An 11,604-nucleotide genomic window follows, 5' to 3' on the forward strand; every position below is an offset into this window, starting at 1 on the left:
CTGCATACAGCAGGAGTTTAATCTCTGAGTCGTGTAGAGTGAGACCGGGCGTGGCTGAGTGCTCTAATATGGAGGCCAGTTCATTAATATAGATGTTAAATAGAGTTGGACTTAAACAGCAGCCCTGTCTCACTCCACGCTCCTGAGAGATGAGATGTTTCTCTTACTGCCGATTCTTATTCCACACTGGTTTTCTGTGTACATGGATTTAATAAGATCGTATGTTTTACCCCCTACACCACTCTCTAACATTTTATAAAACAATCCTTCATGCCAAATGGAATCAAAAGCTTTTTTAAAATCAATAAAACATGCAAATATTTCAGAGTTATTTTGAACTACATATTTTTCGATCAGGGTGTGTAGGGTGTAAATATGATCGGTAGTGCGGTAATTTGGTAGAAAACCAATCTGACTTTTACTCAGGACGTTGTGTTGGGTAAGGAAGTGTAATAATCGTGAGTTAATTATACTACAGAATAACTTCCCCAGGTTACTGCTCACACAGATGCCCCGGTAATTATTAGGGTCGAATTTATCTCCACTTTTGTAGATGGGTGTTATGAGACCTTGATTCCAGATTTCAGGGAAGGAACCGACACTCAGAATCAGGTTAAAGACTTTTAACATCGCCAGGTGAAATTTGGAGCTGCCGTGTTTGATCATTTCATTCAGGATCCCGTCAGGTCCTGATGATTTCTTTGTTTTTAGTTTTTTAATGTTGTCTTTAAGTTCCTGCTCAGTAATGAGATAGTCTAGAGGATTCTGGTGGTTTTTAACAGCCCGTTCCAGTTCCTCTAACTTACTAATAATTTGATTTTGTTCAGGATTTGAATCTAATTCTACATTTTTAAAGAGTGATTGGAAATGGGTTGTCCAGATATCCCCATCCTGAATGGCCAATTCTTCCTGTTCTCTATGTTTTAATTTGTTCCAATTGTCCCAGAATTGATGTGTGTTGATTGATTGTTCAATAATTGTTAGTTGTTTTTGGGTGTACTGAGCTTTTTTGGTTCTGAGTGTACGTTTATATTGTTTGAGGGTTTCACAGTAAAGAAGTCGTGTGTTACTGTTGTTTGGGTCTCTGTGTTTTTGGTTTGATATTTTACGGAGTTCTGTTCTTAACATTTGACAGTCTTTGTCGAACCAGCTGTCATCTTTTGTAGATTTAGGTTTTGATTTAGATTTAATTTTTAATTGAGCTTTATTTGCTGTATTTTTAAAGATCTGATTAATATTTTTAACTGCCTGATTTACTCCTTCTTTACTGTGAATGTACGCAGTGTCCAGAAAGTTATCTAAGCTAGTTTGGATTTCTGTGCTGCTAATTGCTTTCTGGAACTCCTCTGCGCTGTTCTCGGCCCATCTGTAGGATCTGGAGATGTTGTACAGCTTACTGGGCCGTGTGTGTGTGGTGGGGTTAGTTTCTGTCTTTTTGATGAACACAGTAATTTGGCTGTGATCAGACAGAGGGATTAGAGGTTTAACAGTAAATGCACTGAGAGAGAAAGGGTCTAAATCTGTTATTGCATAATCTACTGTACTATTACCAAGAGGTGAGCAGAACGTGAATCTTCCTAATGAGTCCCCTCGAGTTCTACCGTTGACGATGTACAGACCTAAAGTTCCACAGAGCTGCAGGAGGTCTTTACCATTTTTGTTAGTAACATGATCATAATTGTTTCTGTGGTTTACACACACACACACTCACACACACACACACACACACACACACTCACACACACACACACACTCACACACACACTCTCACACACACACACACACACACTCACACACACACACACACACACACTCTCTCTCTCACACACACACACACACTCACACACACACACTGATACACACACACACACACACTCACACACACACACACACACACACACTCACACACACACACACACACACACACACTCTCTCACACACACACACACACACACTCACACACACACACTGATACACACACACACACACTCACACACACACACACACACACACACACACACACACACACACACACACACTCTCTCACACACACACACACACACACACACTCACACACACTCTTGTTAGATACAATAACTCACACCAGGAGCCACTTAGAGAAGCTAAATTACCCTCGGTGTGTTTTTGTGTTCAGAAAAAAAAAGCAGAAAAAAAACTGAAATGCAGAAATGAGATGAAAATGCAGGGAACCATTGGGAGAACATACAAAACTCTTCACAGACAAAAATGAAAAATGATAACTGAAGCTAGGAGCTCAGGAGCTGCGTTACAGTCAGTACTCGCTCTACCAGCTGCTCCACCCACCGTCCTGGTATATCTGGAGTTTGAACAGCACTATGAAAACTCCTGTGTGATTATAAAGCAGCTTCCATTGGTTGGTGTTTGGGAGGGTTTGTGGTTTGGAATGTGGAGATGTTTTAGTGGGATTGTTGCTAAATGATCTACCAGCTAACAAAGATCTACTGAAGATTCAGCATTTCAACTCTGAAAGCCTTTAAAATGTGGAATCCACTTTAAGTCTGAAATCACATTTTACACTCATGTTGGAAGGATTACTGATTCAGCATCATCAATTCAGCTGCTTTCACTTTCATCTGCAATGCAGTCTGGGTAATATTATCAGATCTGCTACTTAGATTCCACCTACTGCTGCAGGGTGACGTCTTTCATTTCTCTGATTGATCTGATTATTTCTCTCCAGGTTGGATGATTGTTCTCTAACAGAGGAAAGTTGTGAAGTTCTGTCCTCAGTTCTCAGTTTAAACTCCTCCAGTCTGAAACATCTGAACCTGAATAACAACAAACTGAAGGATTCAGGAGTGAAGCTGCTCTCTGCTGGACTGGAGAATCCACACTGTAAACTGGAGATACTGAGGTAAGATCTTCACTTTCACACTGTAGATACAGAAGATCTGTTTTACTCTGAAGCATCATTTTATTAAAAGCTAAACATTGGTAGATGGTTTGTTTGGGACTCTTTGGAGTCTTCATACATCATCACATCCTACACTGCAAAAAATCACCTTCAGAAAACAAGAAAAATAAAAACAAATCAAGACAAAAGGTACTTTAATCAAGCAAAATGATCTGCCAGTATAGTGAGAAAATTTATCTTAGCAAGATTTCCTAAAACAAGAAAAAAGATCTTGTGCTATAAATGATCTTATAATCTTAAAATTAGTAAGAAATTACTTGATTTAAGGCATTATGGCTAGATTTGAGTAACACTCATTTGCTCTAATTTCATATTAATAATCCAAAAACTAGCATAATCAGCTAAACTAGCATATTAATCTTGTTTTAAGCATTTTCATAAAACCTTATTTGGTAAAGAATTTCTTGAAATTAGAATGCTTGGACATATTTTTAGCTAAAATGGCTTTAAAATGTTCTTAAATTAACACTTAAAAGCTTAAAATAAGATCAACTCCAGAAAATAGTTCTCAAAATAAGAAATGAACAATTAAAAAACCCTCACATTATTATAATTATTATAATTAACAAATGTTACTTAGTAAAACTTCTTAAAATAAGCAATAATACATAGGTTTTTGCATCACACTAAATGCCTTAAAACCAGTCAGAAAATATGAACATTAGAGCATTTTAATCATGACATAAGCGTTAAAAATTCAGTTTCCATGCACAAAAGAAAGATAGAGAGACTCAATACTAGTCTCTCTCATTTAAGTCTATTGGTAAGACTGCATTGCTAGTAATCTGAGACTCAAAAGAATGTACTTTATACTCAAATTAAGACATCATACGCCAAGTCCGTTTATCGAAAATACAACAGAAAATCTGAATTTTGTATCAATTTTATTAACTTTAACAAGTGTGTCATCATGGCAGCTTGATATGAATACGCTTCTGAGTATTCTATTAAAACATGTCAATCTTAGATGTCAAGGCTTTCCAATAACAATGTCCCTACGTCTACAACATTAACAACATTGCTTGGTCTTCATATACCATCTTTAAACATAAACAAATAATAATAAAAAGGGACCTGGACCTGACTTGCAGCGCGTATACGCCATGACATACAGAACACCTTGGTGCAGCGGGCCTTCGGGGAATGTTGTCACTGGGTTCTTCCCAACACTGATCATGCAGTTATCCTGGTCAGTTAGAAGCAGGGGGCTGATAGACGACATCTGCTAAGAACAGCAGCAGCGTTTCAGAGGGCTGAAAAAACAAAAACCAAAGACACTATAAACCACAGACATGAACAGAACAAACTATATTCAGGATTTAAATCACAACTTAAAGTTTCTTTGCAGCAGTTTAGTGAACTATCTAAACAACAAATAAATAACAGTTGACAATACTTACCATGAGAATATGAAACAGAGCCTCACTCGGCTGTCCCAGTTTCTGTGGTGGTGCAACTCCTGATGGGAAGAGTGCTGGAAGGCCGTTCAAAATCTCAATGGACTGTTGCACTATATAAAGAAAAACAATGTCTTACTGAAATTGAAATCACTTTTAAAATCAATTTTTCTCCCTTCCAGAATGTTTACAATACGTCATATCTAATTCACTTCATTTTTGCCTGGCCACACCACAGGATTTATAATAAGTACACATTTATTTTACCTTCAGTCACCGAAACCCCCAGACTTCAACATCTACCCAGAATAAAACAGACACCACCAAACGTGTACAAAGTTCTAGACCAACCTGAGAGCTCACAACATTCCTCATGAACAGACATGACTTTAGACGGGGCTTCAGACTACCGCTTGTTGAGGATGATAAAAATAGCACATGGGATATTTTACTGATTACTGATCAACTGTTTTGCTTCAGGGTCGAGTGGCAAATAAAGACTTAACACTCAACATCTATAAAACAATCATTTACTAATAAAGCAGTATTTCATCCAGACATTATTTTAAATCACTTTTATTTCATCAAGTTTTTACTGCAAGCATAACGCAAATTTCTATCTGTAATGTGAATGTATCGTAGCATCAAGCTAACAGTTTTGTCTGTTTGTGTTTTTGAACACTCTTAAACAGACAAAGTTTCTAACAAACATTTAAGTAACATTTCCTGTTAGAGTCTCTCTGTAATCTGGTCAACCTTCTAAGTACTATTCACAAACAACAATCTAATGTTTGTGTTCAGTGATTAGCCAATTTAGTGATTTTCAAACTTAAATTAGGCTCCAGGGAACAAAAAATATGTTTGTGATATTCTTCTTTCAGCCATAAATGTTAATAATTGTTTATAATTACTGTTTGGTAGCTATTTACATCGATTAACCATAACATTAACACCACCTCCTTGTTTCTACACTCATTGTCTATTTTATCAGCTCCACTTACCATACTGGAGTACTTTGTAGTTCTACAATTACAGACTGTAGTCCATCAGTTTCTCTGCATACTTTGTTAGCCATCTTCCATCCTGTTTTTCAATGGTCAGGACCCCCACAGGACCACCACAGAGCAGGTATTAATTCACTGAAGGATTGTCTCAGCACTGCAGTGACTGACATGGTGGTGGTGTTTTAGTGTGAGTTGAACTAGTACAAGTGGATCAGACATAGCAGTGCTGCTGGAGTTTTTAAAACATTGTGTCCACTCATTGTCCACTCTACAGACACTCCTACCTAGTTGGTCCACCTTGTAGATATAAAGTCTGAGACGTTCGCTCATTTCTTGCTGCAGTTTGTGTTGGTCATGCACTAGTCCTTCATTAGTGGTCACAGGATGCTGCCCAAAGAACATTGTTGGCTGGTGGACTCAGCAGTGGAACTGAGATGCTTAAAAACTCCAGTAGCACTGCTGTCTTATCCGCTCATATCAGTGCAACACACACCAACACACCACCATCACATCAGTGTCACTGCAGTGCTGAGAATAATCCACCACCCAAAGAAAACCTGCTCTGTGTTGATACTCTGGGGGTCCTGAAGAACAGGATGGAAGAGGGATAAAGCATGCAGAGAAACTGATGGACTACAGACTGTAATGGTAGAACTACAAAGTACTCCAGTATGATAAGTGGAGCTGATAAAATAGACCATGAGTGTAGATTAAGGTGGTGTTAATGTTACGGCTGATGTGTGTATGATGCCCATTACAATGCATGCTGGTTACAATGCATTCTGAGCCACAATATTACAGTATTTACATATAATTGTAAGAGTTATTACAAAAAACCTAACTACAATATTAAATTACATTGATGTGTTTTCATGAATGAAGTAATAAAGTGATGCTTTAAAATATTTTAGACAGCGGTGCCTCTAGGGGTGCAAATTGCTGAATACATTTTGAGTAATGACTTATATTGAATTTACCTTCATCCAGAGTCACTGGTGGCCTCATTACATTTTTCATGACTCCAAGGAACTGAACTTTTGAACAGACATGAACACGGAGTGATTTGAGACACTACACACGGACCTACTGTAAGGAGCAGATCTGTTACCCAGTTACCTAATCAATTGCATTATCCAAGAATCCAGTGTTACCACTCGCAATTTTAATTTAAAAGTATCTTCTATGGTCCAACTACACTTAGTTATTAAACCTGAAAACAATTAAGAAAAAATGCTGACTTTAAAGTTAAGCTAGCTAGCTAGCTAAGTTAATTAGGTCAATGCTAACGCAAATAAACCTAGATAAGACTCTGAACAAGCACAATACTGGCTCACAAAACTCAACATTCAAACAGAAGATATAAGTTATTAGCTCAGCTGTAAGTGCTGCGGTGGAAATATCATCCAGGGTTTCTACATTTCAGTTGTTTATGGTTAGCACTTAGCAGCAGAAAAAGCCTGAAATGTTGGTTAGAAGAAAGTTCTGGGGGGAACTGAGGAAGAATCATCTCATGTTGTAAAAGGGAGAAATTTATTTCATTAAGCAGCACGGTTCTGGTTAGCTGTTTGAATTGATAACGTGTTGCATTTATTACAGCTCTAAAACACAAATATAATTAAACAAAAACAGCTCAACAATACCAGTGACTGTTTAAGCAGCTGTTATAGACAATGAGGGAGGGAGAGGGGAGGGGCGAGTTGTGTTCAGTGAGGGAGAGGGGCGGGGCGAGTTGTGTTCAGTGAGGGAGAGGGGCGGGGCGAGTCGTGTTCAGTGAGGGAGAGGGGCAGGGCGAGTTGTGTTCAGTGAGGGAGAGGGGAGGGGCGAGTTGTGTTCAGTGAGGGAGAGGGGCGGGGCGAGTCGTGTTCAGTGAGGGAGAGGGGCAGGGCGAGTCGTGTTCAGTGAGGGAGAGGGGAGGGGCGAGTTGTGTTCAGTGAGGGAGAGGGGAGGGGCGAGTTGTGTTCAGTGAGGGAGAGGGGCGGGGCGAGTTGTGTTCAGTGAGGGAGAGGGGAGGGGCGAGTTGTGTTCAGTGAGGGAGAGAGGAGGGGCGAGTTGTGTTCAGTGAGGGAGAGGGGAGGGGCGAGTTGTGTTCAGTGAGGGAGAGGGGAGGGGCGAGTTGTGTTCAGTGAGGGAGAGGGGAGGGGCGAGTTGTGTTCAGTGAGGGAGAGAGGAGGGGCGAGTTGTGTTCAGTGAGGGAGAGGGGAGGGGCGAGTTGTGTTCAGTGAGGGAGAGAGGTGGGGCGAGTCGTGTTCAGTGAGGGAGAGGGGCAGGGCGAGTTGTGTTCAGTGAGGGAGAGAGGTGGGGCGAGTCGTGTTCAGTGAGGGAGAGGGGAGGGGCGAGTTGTGTTCAGTGAGGGAGAGGGGAGGGGCGAGTTGTGTTCAGTGAGGGAGAGGGGCGGGGCGAGTTGTGTTCAGTGAGGGAGAGAGTCGTGTTCAGTGAGGGAGAGGGGTGGGGCGAGTTGTGTTCAGTGAGGGAGAGAGGCGGGGCGAGTTGTGTTCAGTGAGGGAGAGAGGCGGGGCGAGTTGTGTTCAGTGAGGGAGAGGGGAGGGGCGAGTTGTGTTCAGTGAGGGAGAGGGGAGGGGCGAGTCGTGTTCAGTGAGGGAGAGGGGCAGGGCGAGTTGTGTTCAGTGAGGGAGAGAGGTGGGGCGAGTTGTGTTCAGTGAGGGAGAGGGGCAGGGCGAGTTGTGTTCAGTGAGGGAGAGAGGTGGGGCGAGTCGTGTTCAGTGAGGGAGAGGGGCGGGGCGAGTTGTGTTCAGTGAGGGAGAGGGGAGGGGCGAGTCGTGTTCAGTGAGGGAGAGGGGCAGGGCGAGTTGTGTTCAGTGAGGGAGAGAGGTGGGGCGAGTTGTGTTCAGTGAGGGAGAGGGGCGGGGCGAGTTGTGTTCAGTGAGGGAGAGAGGAGGGGCGAGTTGTGTTCAGTGAGGGAGAGGGGAGGGGCGAGTCGTGTTCAGTGAGGGAGAGGGGCAGGGCGAGTTGTGTTCAGTGAGGGAGAGAGGTGGGGCGAGTTGTGTTCAGTGAGGGAGAGGGGCAGGGCGAGTTGTGTTCAGTGAGGGAGAGAGGTGGGGCGAGTCGTGTTCAGTGAGGGAGAGGGGCGGGGCGAGTTGTGTTCAGTGAGGGAGAGAGGTGGGGCGAGTCGTGTTCAGTGAGGGAGAGGGGCAGGGCGAGTTGTGTTCAGTGAGGGAGAGAGGTGGGGCGAGTCGTGTTCAGTGAGGGAGAGGGGAGGGGCGAGTTGTGTTCAGTGAGGGAGAGGGGAGGGGCGAGTTGTGTTCAGTGAGGGAGAGAGGCGAGGCGAATTGTGTTCAGTGAGGGAGAGGGGAGGGGCGAGTCGTGTTCAGTGAGGGAGAGGGGCGGGACGAGTTGTGTTCAGTGAGGGAGAGAGGCGAGGCGAATTGTGTTCAGTGAGGGAGAGAGGCGGGGTGAGTTGTGTTCAGTGAGGGAGAGGGGCGGGGCGAGTTGTGTTCAGTGAGGGAGAGAGGTGGGGCGAGTCGTGTTCAGTGAGGGAGAGGGGCAGGGCGAGTTGTGTTCAGTGAGGGAGAGAGGTGGGGCGAGTCGTGTTCAGTGAGGGAGAGGGGAGGGGCGAGTTGTGTTCAGTGAGGGAGAGGGGAGGGGCGAGTTGTGTTCAGTGAGGAAGAGGGGCGGGGCGAGTTGTGTTCAGTGAGGGAGAGAGTCGTGTTCAGTGAGGGAGAGGGGTGGGGCGAGTTGTGTTCAGTGAGGGAGAGGGGAGGGGCGAGTTGTGTTCAGTGAGGGAGAGAGGCGGGGCGAGTTGTGTTCAGTGAGGGAGAGGGGAGGGGCGAGTTGTGTTCAGTGAGGGAGAGGGGAGGGGCGAGTTGTGTTCAGTGAGGGAGAGGGGCGGGGCGAGTTGTGTTCAGTGAGGGAGAGAGTCGTGTTCAGTGAGGGAGAGGGGTGGGGCGAGTTGTGTTCAGTGAGGAAGAGGGGAGGGGCGAGTTGTGTTCAGTGAGGGAGAGAGGCGGGGCGAGTTGTGTTCAGTGAGGGAGAGAGGCGAGTTGTGTTCAGTGAGGGAGAGGGGAGGGGCGAGTTGTGTTCAGTGAGGGAGAGGGGAGGGGCGAGTTGTGTTCAGTGAGGGAGAGGGGCGGGGCGAGTTGTGTTCAGTGAGGGAGAGAGTCGTGTTCAGTGAGGGAGAGGGGCGGAGCGAGTTGTGTTCAGTGAGGGAGAGGGGAGGGGCGAGTTGTGTTCAGTGAGGGAGAGGGGCGGGGCGAGTTGTGTTCAGTGAGTGAGAGGGGAGGGGCGAGTTGTGTTCAGTGAGGGAGAGGGGAGGGGCGAGTTGTGTTCAGTGAGGGAGAGGGGCGGGGCGAGTTGTGTTCAGTGAGGGAGAGAGTCGTGTTCAGTGAGGGAGAGGGGAGGGGCGAGTTGTGTTCAGTGAGGGAGAGAGGCGGGGCGAGTTGTGTTCAGTGAGGGAGAGAGGCGAGTTGTGTTCAGTGAGGGAGAGGGGAGGGGCGAGTTGTGTTCAGTGAGGGAGAGGGGAGGGGCGAGTTGTGTTCAGTGAGGGAGAGAGGTGGGGCGAGTTGTGTTCAGTGAGGGAGAGGGGCAGGGCGAGTTGTGTTCAGTGAGGGAGAGAGGTGGGGCGAGTTGTGTTCAGAGAGGGAGAGGGGAGGGGCGAGTCGTGTTCAGTGAGGGAGAGGGGCAGGGCGAGTTGTGTTCAGTGAGGGAGAGAGGTGGGGCGAGTTGTGTTCAGTGAGGGAGAGGGGCAGGGCGAGTTGTGTTCAGTGAGGGAGAGAGGTGGGGCGAGTCGTGTTCAGTGAGGGAGAGGGGAGGGGCGAGTTGTGTTCAGTGAGGGAGAGGGGAGGGGCGAGTTGTGTTCAGTGAGGGAGAGGGGCGGGGCGAGTTGTGTTCAGTGAGGGAGAGAGGCGGGGCGAGTTGTGTTCAGTGAGGGAGAGGGGAGGGGCGAGTTGTGTTCAGTGAGGGAGAGGGGAGGGGCGAGTTGTGTTCAGTGAGGGAGAGAGTCGTGTTCAGTGAGGGAGAGGGGTGGGGCGAGTTGTGTTCAGTGAGGGAGAGAGGCGGGGCGAGTTGTGTTCAGTGAGGGAGAGAGGCGGGGCGAGTTGTGTTCAGTGAGGGAGAGGGGAGGGGCGAGTTGTGTTCAGTGAGGGAGAGGGGAGGGGCGAGTTGTGTTCAGTGAGGGAGAGGGGCGGGGCGAGTTGTGTTCAGTGAGGGAGAGAGTCGTGTTCAGTGAGGGAGAGGGGAGGGGCGAGTTGTGTTCAGTGAGGGAGAGAGGCGGGGCGAGTTGTGTTCAGTGAGGGAGAGAGGCGAGTTGTGTTCAGTGAGGGAGAGGGGAGGGGCGAGTTGTGTTCAGTGAGGGAGAGGGGAGGGGCGAGTTGTGTTCAGTGAGGGAGAGGGGCGGGGCGAGTTGTGTTCAGTGAGGGAGAGAGTCGTGTTCAGTGAGGGAGAGGGGCGGGGCGAGTTGTGTTTAGTGAGGGAGAGAGGCGGGGCGAGTTGTGTTTAGTGAGGGAGAGAGGCGGGGCGAGTTGTGTTCAGTGAGGGAGAGGGGAGGGGCGAGTTGTGTTCAGTGAGGGAGAGGGGCGGGGCGAGTTGTGTTCAGTGAGGGAGAGAGTCGTGTTCAGTGAGGGAGAGGGGTGGGGCGAGTTGTGTTCAGTGAGGAAGAGGGGAGGGGCGAGTTGTGTTCAGTGAGGGAGAGGGGCGGGGCGAGTTGTGTTCAGTGAGGGAGAGGGGAGGGGCGAGTCGTGTTCAGTGAGGGAGAGGGGTGGGGCGAGTTGTGTTCAGTGAGGGAGAGGGGAGGGGCGAGTTGTGTTCAGTGAGGGAGAGGGGAGGGGCGAGTTGTGTTCAGTGAGGGAGAGGGGCGGGGCGAGTTGTGTTCAGTGAGGGAGAGAGGCGGGGCGAGTTGTGTTCAGTGAGGGAGAGGGGTGGGGCGAGTTGTGTTCAGTGAGGGAGAGGGGCGGGGTGAGTCGTGTTCAGTGAGGGAGAGGGGCGGGGCGGGGCGAGTCGTGTTCAGTGAGGGAGAGGGGCGGGGCGGGGCGAGTCGTGTTCAGTGAGGGAGAGGGGCAGGGCGAGTTGTGTTCAGTGAGGGAGAGAGGCGGGGCGAGTTGTGTTCAGTGAGGGAGAGGGGAGGGGCGAGTTGTGTTCAGTGAGGGAGAGGGGCGGGGCGAGTTGTGTTCAGTGAGGGAGAGGGGAGGGGCGAGTTGTGTTCAGTGAGGGAGAGGGGAGGGGCGAGTCGTGTTCAGTGAGGGAGAGGGGCGGGGCGAGTTGTGTTCAGAGAGGGAGAGGGGCGGGGCGAGTTGTG

General features: G+C 47.5%; 1 protein-coding gene across 1 annotated transcript in view; it reads left to right on the top strand.

Moving 5' to 3' along the window:
• LOC134303073 (uncharacterized) overlaps positions 1–11,604 on the top strand; it is a 127,753-nt gene that overhangs the window by 49,891 nt on the left and 66,258 nt on the right. Inside the window, exon 8 of the mRNA XM_062988336.1 lies at positions 2,723–2,896. Within this exon, the coding sequence (XP_062844406.1) occupies positions 2,723–2,896 (174 nt within the window). The remainder of the gene's footprint in view (positions 1–2,722; positions 2,897–11,604) is intronic.

This window comes from Trichomycterus rosablanca, chromosome 2 (genome assembly GCF_030014385.1).
Source record: "Trichomycterus rosablanca isolate fTriRos1 chromosome 2, fTriRos1.hap1, whole genome shotgun sequence".
In the NCBI taxonomy this organism is placed as follows: domain Eukaryota; kingdom Metazoa; phylum Chordata; class Actinopteri; order Siluriformes; family Trichomycteridae; genus Trichomycterus; species Trichomycterus rosablanca.